The 13419-nt window shown below is 46.8% G+C and overlaps 1 protein-coding gene across 3 annotated transcripts in view; it reads left to right on the top strand.

Moving 5' to 3' along the window:
• FAM219A (family with sequence similarity 219 member A) overlaps window positions 1-13419 on the top strand; it is a 140420-nt gene that overhangs the window by 68462 nt on the left and 58539 nt on the right. For all 3 annotated transcript variants that reach the window (XM_024103662.3, XM_024103663.3, XM_024103661.3), the window contains exon 2: window positions 12403-12502. In XM_024103662.3, the coding sequence (XP_023959430.1) occupies window positions 12403-12502 (100 nt within the window). The remainder of the gene's footprint in view (window positions 1-12402; window positions 12503-13419) is intronic.

Raw genomic sequence — 13419 nt, forward strand, 5'->3', positions numbered from 1 at the left:
TAATCAGAATACACCGTTCCTACAAGGTATAAAACCTGGAAGAAATACCCTGTACAGTCCTCAGTTCCTTCCATGTTCCTTTCAGTCAGCATGACTAAATCCTGATCCCTCATACAAAGCCATAGCAGCCTGGTTTTGTGCTGGGGGTTCGGGGGGGGGGGGGGCAGGAGGGGAACAACATCAACAGAGCCACCCCAGGTTACTGCAGCCTTAGCTGCCCCTCCACCTCCACATCATTGGGCTCAGTGACCAGAGGATCTGTGCAGTGATGAAACCACTTGCCCTGCCTTTCCCCAGCCTCTTTATTGTGCTAGGGTCTGGAGCTCCCTAGGTGGGGTCCCCCAGTTCCTGTCCCCCGCACTGAAGATCCCTTCACCATTTTCACGGATTTGGGAGATCCCCGTGAAGAAAGGGGCAGGATTTGTTGATTTGCTACATGGTGACCCACCCCCTCTTTAAGGCCTCCAGGAGCCAAAATCTGATTCCTCTTTTAAAACTGTAAATCTCACCCGAGGCTGTTCTGTTCCATCTTACAGCTGCTGTCTCTTTAACATCAATCCTCCCAAGTTTAGTGATTCCAAAGATACGTACCCCACATTAAGTCTCACACAAACTGCGTGGCTGCTGCAGATTGACAGGGCACGTGGGATACTTGGTCTGCATAGGACTGAGTCCACACAGAGCTGAGTATGGGAGGAAGAGTCAAGTTCGTTTTAATAGGAAATGGTTAGAGCACATGACTGTTCCTGGCTCTGGCACTAATTCGTTGCGACCAGCGCCGTCCTTACCCATACAAAAGGTATGCAGCTGCGTAGGGCACCAGGAAATTTGGGGCACCTGGTGCCCTGCGGAGCTGCGTGCTGCTCCAGTCCCTGCCTTGCCTCCTCCCCATGGCCCCCGCCTCTGCTCTGCCCCAGCCCCACCCCCACTCCACCTCTTCCCCACCTCTTCCTGTCCCGCCCCAGCCCCGCCCCCACTCCCTGAGTATTGAAGCAGGGCCATGCCTGCACTCCCTGGCAGCGGGAAGTGCAGCGCCCTGGCCCCAGCCGCGCCACCGGTGAGTGCTAGGGGATGGTTTCCCCCGTCCCCCAAGCCAGCCCCCCCCATGGAGGCCTGGCCCCCCCCCCCCCCCCGCGGGGGGGCTGCGTAGGGCCCCAGAATAGCTAGGGACTGCCCTGGTTGCGACCTTCGGCCTGGCACTTAGCTTGCCTCGGCGTCCGTGTTTAACCATTTGTAGAATATCCTCACTCATGGGGGTGTTGAGATTTAAAGAACGGTTGTAAAATTGTTGGAGATTCTGGAATGGAATGGTGCTGTGATGTGTCAGATACCGGAGACGTTCTTGTTATTACAACTGTTAGGAATTCCAAGTCAGGATTTACCACCGGAAAGACAAGTGTGCTTCATGTCAGACGAAGGGACTTGGCTGCAGAATGAAAGAGGTGAAAAAGAAATGTGTGGTGCTCCGACTGCTACCTGTTAAAATAACAAAAAGCTTCGTTGCGGAGGTTCCCCACAACCCGGTTCAGTGGTTATAGATGTCTGTACTAATATTAATAATGGTTGAACTTGTGTGCAGGAAAATAGCCCCCAGGGTGAATGTTGTTAAATATACTCTATCAAAGTGGGGAAGAGAGGGGTAAGCGGCTGCTAGCATTGCTTGTTTCTCTGAAGGGAATCTGGTAGGAATTTTGTAATTGCTTCCATTTTTCTTGCTGCTTCTTTGTCCTTCACTCGTTTTCCCAAGCTACTGGTATGCATGATTCAAACTCTTTATCTTAGATGTTTAAGTTACGGCAAATTGTACATTGTATTTTTTTTAAAAAGTAATTCTCCCATGTGCTACCAACATCCTTGGACTAGGAAAATGGAAACGTTTGAAGCTGTCATTCACTTTTCACCATTCTTTTTTTTTAATATATATATATTTTAACTTCTGCATTTTGCTTGGCTTGAACAGTGGAAATAAACTAATCTGTATTCACTTTCGGGGTCTCATGCACTAGCCCAGAGCGGTGATTGCCACCCGAACATTGCAGCAAGAGAGGATCTGTCTGAATACAAATCATCTCAATATGGTCTATAAATGTATAATTACTTATCTTGTTTTAAACAAAGCAAAAAAGCTTACGTGCCTGTGATCTAAGCTACGCATATTGCAGGATCTCTTCTTACTGTATTCTTTTCAACACCCTTAATATACTATTCCATTTTTGTTCCGTTTGTTTGGTAAGACATAAGGCCTGGGTCCGGCAGTGGCTTTTCATCCTCCAAAGAGCTGTCTTCAGATACTCATTGGCTTATAATTATAAATGGGTTTGGTCTCAACTGAGACTCTGTGGTGGATATCCTAGGCCTAATTTGTTACAGTTAAATGAGATCTGCTCAAGGGATGCCCAGAACTGTGGGAGCCGTGTTAGAACTAAGGTTCATTGGCAGAGCTGTGTGTAGGAGGCTCCGAGAGCTGGTGGAAAGTCAGTAAACAGCTGTTGTTTATTGCTTTTTGAAATTTTGGCTTGTGTCACTACCGGTCAGGTTGTATTTCTGTGCATCAGTGGCTGTGTCACCAAACTGCTGCTTATTTTTCCTGAGGTAAGGAGCGAGGGATAGATGCTGTGATGGCTTTTCAGTGCATGTGTGTTGGTAAAATGTAGGGATAGTATATCCCTGGCTCTGCTTCCAGCTCAGGGCATGGCTGCGCTTTGAGTTAAACCAGCCTTCGTAGAGCGCAGTAGGGAAAGGCAGGGTGGGGCACTGAACCGTTTAGGGATTTGGCCTGCAGTCAGGGCAAAGCAGCAAAGAAGTTTAGGGGCCCGGACGCTTAAGCAGGGCAGGCACCAAACAGGCAGGCATCCTTACTCTAGCAGACAGTCGACAAAGGCAGACCTCTGGGCTTAAAGGTGGGAAGGCTGCTATCTCAGGGGTGAGGTGGTAGGGGGATCCGGGCCCAGCCAATTCCACCAGGTCCCGGGTCAGGTCCCTAACAGAGGCGGAGTGTTCAGCCACTGGGCCAGCGGAGAATCCCACCACAACACGCTGACTCACATTCAGGCAACAGAACTGGACCAGAGTCTGGTTCCTCTGGGCTATTTCCTACTGTAGTCTGTGTGTAGGCTCTAGTCCAAAAGTCCTCTGTCTCCTCGGCTGCTAGTAATCCCCACAGCTCCTCGTCTGATGGCGGTCCTGGCAGCTCCTCGGGGTACTTGTCTGTCTCCTTCGGCCACAAGGCGCAGCTCTACTTGGGGTCTAATCTGGGATCCTGTTGAGATTCCAGCTCCCTGGAAGAGACGTCTGCTCCCTCCAGTGCTCCAGCCCCAACTGTAGGGTTACCATATTTTAAGTGTCCAAAAAGAGGACACTCCACGGGCCCCGGCCCCACCCCAACTCCACCCCTGCCCCAGCCCCGCCCTTCCTGGCCCCGCCCCAACTCCGCCCCCTCCCCTGGACACTTTGCCTCCCCGCCCCTCCCCACCCTGCTTCCCGCGAACATTTGATTCGGGGGAAGTCTGAAGCAGCAGGCAAGCTGGGGTGGGAGGGCGCGGCCCAGTCCGGCCCCCTGGCCGAGCGGCTCCCTCCGGCGGCTGGCTGGCCCATGCCAAGAGGCTCTGACCCCGGCGTCTCCTGCCTGGCTTGGCTCGGACCCTGGGGCGCCGGCCCCCGGCCCGACCCCCGGTGGAGCACCGCCGGCCCGCGACCCCGCCCCCGGGCCGAGCACCGCCCGGCCCCCGGCTGAGCACTACCAGCTCCGCACCGCCCAGCCCCGGCCCCTGGCCGAGCACCGCCCCGCTCCGCTGCCCCAGCTCCGGCCCCCGGGCCGAGCACCGCCTGGCCCCCGGCTGAGCACTGCCAGCTCCGCCTGGCCCCGGCCGAGCACCGCCCCGCTGCCCCGGCCCCGGCTCCGGCCCCCGGGCCGAGCACTGCCGGTCCCTCCCTCCCTATTTTCCCGGACATGTCCAGCTTTTTGGGATTTCCCCCCGGACGGGGATTTGAAGCCCAAAAAGCCGGACATGTCCGGGAAAATCCGGACGTATGGTAACCCTACCCAACTGAGTCCAGGCACTCCTTTTATACTTCCTGTCCCACCCCAGGACTTCCAGTGGGGGGGAGAGGGCAGATTTCGCTCTGCCCACCAGGGGGAGTGTAGTGGTCCCTCACTTTTCAGCTCGGAGAGAGGCCACTCTGCCTCACCACAGGAGGTTAATGCAGGATTTGAAAAATTTGACTCTCTCAGGGTAAGCTGAAATTTTGCTTGGGTGAGTCGAGCTAGGAGCCATTGGCTCTTTCTGGAGTGGGGCAAAGAGGGAACAGTGGCTGGAGGCATTACAGAGCATCCCAAGTTGTTGCTATTTTCACAGGCTGGGAGAGGGAATGAGGAATGGAGCTGGGTACCGGGGGGATAGCAGGGGCAGCAGCAGGAGAGAAGCCCAGCATTAATAGATGTATTGGGGAGTTGAAGGAGCATTAATTGGTGACAGAGTTTGGTTTTTAGGAGGAAGTCAAGATGTACCAATGTAAACTTAAATAAGCACAGGGAAGAGGAAGAGGCATTGCTGCACGACTGCCTTCACCTGAGCTCGTAGGCTTAGCCTTAAGGCAGGTGTGGAATTTTTTCCCCCAAGCTCTGTGGTAACCCTAATATCCAGCCAGCATCACCCACTTGATATTTATACAAAAGAATTTGAAATCTGCCAGGTGGAGAAGCTCTGAAAGCTGAAGTCGATTCTTTACCCACAGCATGGGCCTTTGCTGTTCATGCTTTCTTGACACCACCCTGCCAATACCTCCCGTGCTCTGAGGGATCGTAGTGAGGAGTGAAGAGGGAGTCGCGTTTCTGTGGCACGCCTCACTCTGCCAACAAGAGTGCCAGTTGGTTCATCGTTCGAATGTCTGTTCACTTCAAACCAGACAGACTGCCTGGTGTCACCGGCCACTTAGCAGGGTACAGTAACTGCTGAGTGGTGACCGGTTACAATAAATGCTGACCTGGTCTGGATTTCATTTGGTTAGAGGTTGGCTTGTCTCATTACCGGTCTCTCTAAACCATTCTGTTCCATGTCCCATTCTGTTTAATAAATACAGATGGTCCCTTTACCTACACATCCATCTAGCAGCCTTTATAAAAAATACGATGCTGGAGCTGTATAAAATCCAAACCTCTTCTGTTCATAAGAGCATGACTGCTCCCCTCCTGCCTGGCCAGGAAGTATTTGCTTGTGATTCCTGAGAGCAGGGATAGTCAGTAGGCAGACCGTGGGCCAAATCTGGACCGTCAGATGCTTTTGAATGGACCGTAACATCTTTTTGTTTACTTATTATTCTCAGTATTGTTATTGTTTTTGTGTTATTTCCTATGGAGTTTGGACCTTGACAATACCTTGACCAAGAAATCTGGACCTTGACAAAAAATAATTGATTACCCCGGCCTCCGAGTATATGACAGTTTGAACACTTGCTAGTGGAGATTAGTGAATTGTCTACGGGTTGAGAAGCTTTTTAAAGCTAGAACTTGGCTTCACAGATTTATAGCATGAGTTCTTGAACCTTTTTCCTGTCACTTAAACCCATGATTGTTTCTAAGGATAAGTTGATTTTGGTTTTTTTTGGTTTTGTTTTTATTGCCCCACGTGTACTAGGTGCTTCACAGAAAACAGACACAGTTCTTATCTTTGTCCCAAAGTACTTAAAATCTAAACGCAGACTTAACAAACAAGCAAAGAGGTAACCTGCCTCAGGAAGGGAAGTTATTCATTTTAGACAGATGTACATCTTGGTGGGGCCAGAGTTTTTACAGTGCGAACACTCCATTTTTTTTAATCTGTTTGATACTGGGGTTGCAGTAACAGTGAGAGGCGCATTGCGTGACGCACTATACGTATGTGTGCGCACACCCCAAAGAGTCTCTCTGCCCCAAAGAGCTTTCAATATAATGCTGCAGAAATTGATTTTTAGGAGGGATTTGAATGTTGCATGGGTGGGTGCTTAGCAAATGAGTTTGGGAAGGGCATTCTAAGCATATGGAGCAGAGTAGCAGAAGGCACAGATGTTCATAGGGGGGTTATTTTCTAGCTCAAAAGAACCTTGTGCAACACAATCAGTATGGCAGAAACTCCCTTGTCTGTTGAAAGCTGAGCTGGCATAAATGGGCACTCTGTATAGGGGGTACATACTGTTGTTTTTTTCTTTGCCATTCTGCCCATTTTTTTCATTCTCTCTTAACCAGAACCAGAGCTGATAACGTTTGCTGAATTTTCAGACTCCGTGTTTGAATGGTTTCAAAGCTAAGCAAAATGTGTTCACCTGTCCCTCCTTGTGTGTGTTTGCAGAGTGTATGAGCCCAGGAGAACAGCCTTTGGATGCAAAGAGGCTCTCTGTTCCACTGGTCGCTCATGGAGACAAGTGTGAAATCGCTTACAATATGCTGGCAGAGTGTCTGGTATGCAAGCACATCCAGCTATTTTTAGGTGGAAACGATCTGCGTGACATTAATAAGCAACTGGGTCACAATGAATCAGCCTCTGATTATCAAACTAGCAGCTCTGAATTGCTGAGTAAAGTAATTGGTAAAGCTTTGCATATCATTCCTTTTTTTATCATTTGAGGGTGGGAGAGCTCTCCCCATCTTCTCATCAAAATCAAAAATTCCCAAGTGTTCAAAATATTTACCAAAGGGAGCAGAGCGATGAAATGTTTACATTTTCGACTGCCTTAAACAGGGCTGCCTTAAACAGGGCTTCTTAGGATTGGAGCGCGTGAGCAGACAGAGCTAAATATAGTGTGACGTGAAATAAAACACAAGTTAGCAGCATTCGAAGTGGACAGCTAAACCTGGTGGGAACTCTGTCAGCCTGATGTCCAGGTGCAGGGGCCATTCAAAGCGGGCTGGCGCTCTCCTGAAGGTGTCATGGAGTGGAGGGTAGGAGAGACGTTCAGGCCTGCGGGATGTCAAGGGAGGAGGAGAGGGAAAGTAGAATGCACTTTACAAGGTATCCTAAGAGCATATTAATGCCCACGGCACAGTTCTGTTGTCCATATACAAGATTGCACAATTTGTGAGGTTCATCGGTTCTTTTCTCCACCTCCCACTGAAGCATTCCATGTTGGCCACAGTACGAGGCAGAATGTCACGTGAAATGGACCATTGGTCTGATCTGATATGGCAGAGCATTCATTCTTAGTAAAGCTGGTTAAATACTGGGAGGGGAGGGAGAACCCTGAGCATTCCTTACAAACCTGAAACAAGGTTTGTTTCAGCCCGTCTCATTGCCCCTTCTGTATTTGCTCTCAGTGAATGTTCAAGCAATGGTTACGCTCACAAAAGCTTGCAGAAATGAATTTTTAACCGTCCAGAAATGGCATATTTTGTAAGGCTAGGACAGTGCTTCGCTTAGCAAGAGGATAAGGTTCCTTATATTCCCATTGCCAGAGAAGTAAACAAACGAACCTCTCAAGAATCTGAGCCCACAATTAGGATACTGCAGTTGTGTGCGTCCACAATTATATTGTGCGAGAACTTCAAATTAAACTCCGTTGCAATTCTTGCCATAGCTTGATTTGTTTCACCCCAGGAATGAAGGACTAGGTGGCTCGAAAATCAAAAGGCTTAACATTTTCTAAAATTCCCTGAGATGACCCCTCTCAAAGATTTGAAGCCCCTACAGTGGCTTCAAGTTTTCCTTCTGATTAGAAGTATTGTGCTCGTCCCAATCAGCAAACTGAAATAATATCATGTGACCTACGATCAGTTACACAGCACAGCTGTAATTTCAAATTCAGAGTATAGAATGTTTGCCTCGATCTATAGAATTCTGTAAAAAAACAAACACACGCAACGTCCATTAGAATAGCATGTGATAGTATTTCAATGTGCTTGCAGGTATTTCAATGAGCAAAGGGCTAATTAATCAAGTCAGTACTTCTCTGGCTATATGGAGTAACCTGTTCAAAATGCACAGTAGCAGAGCATTCCATTTTATGTAGAGACCATTCCAACAAAAATACCAGGAAGATTCCTTCATGTTTTTAGTACAGTTTGTTACTATGGTGTCTTGTGCTTTGCAGCACAATGTGCATAAAATGATATGCAAATGCTAAAATGCTTCTGCTCTTACAAGCCATGGACACACACACGCATTAGGAAAACTATCTTCTGTTTTGATTCAGTTTTCCGTAAGTTTTAAGTTTAAACGGGAGAAGGCCGGACATGTGCTTTGAAGCTCTAGATAGTGACTGTTGTTCAGACGGAGAGCCCCATATTCTAAGCCTGTTCTCTTCTCAATCTACCATTGACCTACTAATCTTAAAACCCTGCAAATGGAAAAGTTTTCAGTCTAAACCTTAGTTTGTTCATGTTATGAACTGACTTCCTTTTGTGGCCCTCCCAGTTTGACGCTGGATAGCTAATTTCCAGGTTTAGCCTCTGCCGGGGGAGGCCAAGGTGCACACTTCTATGGCAAACTGGTTGTTGGTTGCACATGGGGAACTCCTGCTCCCTCAGCATGTTAATTTCTACACTGAGCAGATAAGGTGCTGCTTTTAATGTAAAAAGTTTTGCTATCGCTCTCCAGCAGCTTTGCAAAGCTAAATATTTCATCAGAACCCCTGTCATATATTCCCTTTTGCATAGGTTTTGGTACCACTTGGATACTGACTTGTGAAAAAGTAATCTTTATAACCCATGTGTTCCAGTCAATGACCTGCCACACAACCTGCATTGTAACATGACCAAATTAAGTGGGTAGGTGGATTTTAAAGACCAATTCTATTTTATAAAGTTATTCAGATAATCAGCGTTTCAGTTGTGATTGTAAAACAGGCCCGGACCACTTAAGGTTAGTAAAGATCTGATGTCTCTCTTCATAAGAGTAGAACTTTCAACCTTCATGTCGATTTGAGTAAAGCGTCGAAACCTCGATTTCAGTAAAGCGTTTGATACGGCACCGCATGAGGAATTATTGGTTAAATTGGAAAAGATGGGGCTCGATATGAAAATCCAGAGGTGGATAAAGAACTGGTTAAAGGGGAGACTGCAGCGGGTCGTACTGAAAGGTGAACTGTCAGGTTGGAGGGAGGTTACCAGTGGAGTTCCTCAAGGTTCGGTTTTGGGTCCGATTTTATTTAATCTATTCATTACTGACCTCGGAACCGAATGTAGGAGTGGGCTGATAAAGTTTGCGGATGACACAAAGTTGGGAGGTATTGCCAATTCGGAGAAGGATCGGAATATCCTGCAGGGAGATTTGGATGACCTTGTAAACTGGAGTAATAGTAATAGGATGAAATTTAATAGTCAGAAGTGTAAGGTGATGCATTTAGGGATAAATAACAAGAATTTTAGTTATAAGCTAGGGACGCATCGGTTGGAAGTAACGGAAGAGAAGGACCTCGGAGTCCTGGTTGATCGCAGGATGACTATGAGTCGGCAATGTGACGTGGCCATGAAAAAAGCCAATGTGGTCTTGGGATGCATTAGGCGAGGTATTTCTAGTAGGGATAAGGAGGTGCTGGTTCCGTTATACAAGGCACTGGTGAGATCTCATTTGGTGTACAGTGTGCAGTTCTGGTCTCCCATGTGTAAAAAGGATGAAATCAAACTGGAACGGGTACAGAGAAGGGCCACTAGGATGATCCGAGGAATGGAAAATCTGTCGTATGAAAGGAGACTCGAGGAGCTCAGTTTGTTTACCTTAACCAAAAGAAGGCTGAGGGGGGATATGATTGCTCTCTTTAAATATATCAGAGGGATAAATACCAGGGAGGGAGAGGAATTATTTCAGCTCAGTACTAATGTGGACACAAGAATGAATGGATATAAACTGGCCGTCGGGAAGTTTAGGCTTGAAATTAGACAAAGGTTTCTAACCATCAGAGGGGTGAAGTTTTGGAACAGCCTTCCGAGGGAAACAGTGGGGGCAAAAGACCTCTCTGGCTTTAAGATTAAGCTTGATAAGTTTATGGAGGGGATGGTTTGATGGGATAAAGTGATTTTAGTCAATAGGTCAATAACGTGCCATCGCTGGTAATTAGCAACAATGGTCAATGATGGGATATTAAAAGTTACTACAGAGAACTTTTTCCAGAGGGTCTGGCTAGAGAATCTTGCCCGCATGCTCGGGGTTCAGCTGATCGCCATATTTGGGGTCGGGAAGGAATTTTCCTCCAGGGTAGATTGGCAGAGGCCCTGGAGGTTTTTCACCTTCCTCCGCAGCATGGGGCAGGTGCTTGCTGGAGGATTCTCAGCGATTTGAAGTCTTTAAATCATGATTTGGGGACTTCAACAGCTGAGTCAAGGGAGAGAATTCTTCCAGGAGTGGGTGGGTCAGCTTTTGTGGCCCGCGTCATGCGGGAGGTCAGACTAGATGATCATAATGGTCCCTTCTGACCTTAGAGTCTATGAGTCTGAGTCTGTCATTCCTAAAATCCATTTGGATACTTCTATTGGGCCTAACAAAACTGGAGACTATATTATCTTCACTACCTGTCCTAAACTGTTGTTGTGGGCTGTTAAACAGCTGCCACATTCCTTCCCAGATGTGGTGGCATTAGTGGAAGGTGAAATGAGTTGTGTTATACAGCTTTAGTTGTAAAGTATTTTGAAATCCTTGGGTGAAAAGTACTGTAAGCATAAAACACTACTAGTAGTAAAAAGCAATGATTGCTAAGAGAACACAGATAAATAGTGTCTGGGTCAAATATTGCCACCTTAAATTTTCTAGAAGGTCCCAGTTCTGTTAAGACTGATCCTGAATGGACTGACATACTTTTAGTTCATGAGTACGCTTTATTCAGAAGGCATAACATACTCTGTGCACAGTGAGGGAGACCTTGTGCAGAAGGGTGTGTATTCAGCTCAGGGCTATTGACATTGCATAAAGGAATTGTTCACTAACGGATCCTCTTTTATTGTTGGCAGAGTATACCAGCCCCTTTCTTAGCAACTGACAGTCTGCTTAGTTTCTTGGAAACAGATGTCCCAGAGTGCCAAATTATGTAGGGGTTTTTTTGTGTGTTTTTTGGGGGGGAAGGGGGGCTTGATTTAAAAAAAAAAAACTTAGTAATGCACATTTCAAGAAATGGAGAGTCTGAAAAGAACTATCTTATCTGAAATGGCATATTCCAGTATTTAGTATCCCTGGAATAGTTGGATTTAATATTAGGCACATGTTTTCCCATCTGCATCCGAAGAAGTGGGCTGTAGTCCACGAAAGCTTATGCTCTAATAAATTTGTTAGTCTCTAAGGTGCCACAAGTACTCCTGTTCTTCTTTTTGCGGATACAGACTAACACGGCTGTTACTCTGAAACATGTTTTCCCATGTATCAGAGGGGTAGCCATGTTAGTGTGGATCTGTGAAAAAGCAACAGAGAGTCCTGTGGCACCTTTGAGACTAACAGATGTATTGGAGCATAAGCTTTCGTGGGTGAATGCCCACTTCGTCAGACACATGTAATGACATTATGTCTGACGAACTGGTTATTCACCCCCGAGAGCTTATGCTCCAATACATCTGTTAGTCTTAAAGGTGCCACAGGACTCTCTGTTTTCCCATGTAATTCTGTCTGTTGTAAATTAGAGTTTACATACGTCTTCAGTTTAGTTTCTAGCTCCTAGATGGGAAGACATGGACCTTATTAAAAGCAATTTTTGCTACGAAGATGATTTCAACAGCTTTGAAGTTTGCAGTGAATGGATTTTAGATCTTTTGTTAGTGATGGGATTGTGCGAATTAGCAACCTGTGTGTTAGAGGGGTTAGTGGAGAAACTATACCATACAATACTGCCTGGGTTTTCTGCAAATGGGCCTGGTGGATGGGACATCAGGATTCTCTAAGAGAATTTCAGTGCTGCTGCAAGGTGCTGCAGACTGCCCTGCTCAATTATCTGCCAAATGGGTACAGCACAGGCAGTAAAGGCTTCTTGACCCCCTGTTATGCAGGGACCAGCAGTTCAACCTCCATGTCCAGTCAATCCTTGGCCTTCCTGAGGTGTGTCACCAGAGTGCTAGTCATGAATATGGATCTGTCAGCTAGGAACTTGGCTGAAACTACAACGGCATTTCACACAGGTCACCAAACAGCCATCAGATGGTAATGGCTGGGTTATTACCAACCTGGGCTGGATTTGAACTGGTGATGGAAAAACTCTGTATTATCTTTCCAGTATCTTGGATGATCTAAGCCTATTGAAAACTGATTTTTTCAAATAGTGCCCTAAACTTATTAAATGGCTTCCACAGTTCTGTAGAGCCTCTGGATTTAAATGATTTAAAACACACAGCTGTGCTCTCTGTCCTACCAAACTTGGATGCTGGTGGACTCAACCAGCAGCAAATTAGAGAAGTGACTGCATATCTGCGTTTGTTAAGCCATGTCTAATGGTTGGTTGTTTTTGTTTTTTTTTTAACAGGATCCAACAGCTGCATCTATCTCAGACCGAGACTGCGATACAAGGGAGGGAGAGACCGTAGCCATGAACTATAAACCATCCCCACTTCAAGTGAAACTAGGTGAGTCTCTGCGTTAACACAGAATGATGATTTTTTAAAAAATGAAAGCTTGCCAAAGGAGGGCAGAGTGCTATGGGATTCTGTGATGTGACACTCATGTCTCTGTTATTATCCGAAGCATTCCAGTCAGTTAAGACACCTTCTTGAACAGCTGACAAATCTGACCGTGCCACAGACAACCAGTTACTCAAGAGGGACCTCCTTTCTATTACTATGCTGGGGGCTTCTAAAATGGAAGCTAGGGGAGTCCCTCCCTTTCTGGAAGGTCTTCTCAAGGAGGGGGGGTAGCTCAGTGGTTTCAGGATTGACCTGCTAAACCCAGGGTTGTGAGTTCAATTCTTGAGGGGGCCATTTAGGGACCTGCGGCAAACATCTGACTGGGGATTGGTCCTGCTTTTGTGGAGGAGGTTGGACAACTTGATGACCTCCTGAGGTCCCTTCCAACCCTGATATTCTATGATTCTATTCTATGAAAGGATGGTGTCACCTTTGTTCTCTGAAGAGGTGCATCAAGATGAGATAAATATTCAGTGCAGATAAAATGTGAGGCTTAGAAAAGTCATTGGGATGAAATCCAGCTGCTGTCCTGAGCTAAACTGAGGCTTTAGCTCAGCAGTGCATTCGCTTGACAAGTCTGACAATCCTATTTCTACCATAACTCTGGTGGAATTTTTCCTCAGACATAGCCCTTCACTAGTGTATACGCTGTGCCTGCTTAGTTAAGCAAATATGTGTCTGGTGGGCTCATTCATGTATGCAAACAAATGCACTGTTAAGATAAAGCATCGGCTTAATTCAAGACAGCAGCTGGATTTCATCCCCAATGCTTTCATAAGCACAGCATTTTATCAGCACTAAATACTTCTCACCTTGATACAACTCTTCAGAGCCGAAAAGTGACGCCATCCTTTTTGGTA

The sequence above is a fragment of the Chrysemys picta genome, chromosome 6 (assembly GCF_011386835.1).
Source record: "Chrysemys picta bellii isolate R12L10 chromosome 6, ASM1138683v2, whole genome shotgun sequence".
Taxonomy (NCBI): Eukaryota; Metazoa; Chordata; order Testudines; family Emydidae; genus Chrysemys; species Chrysemys picta.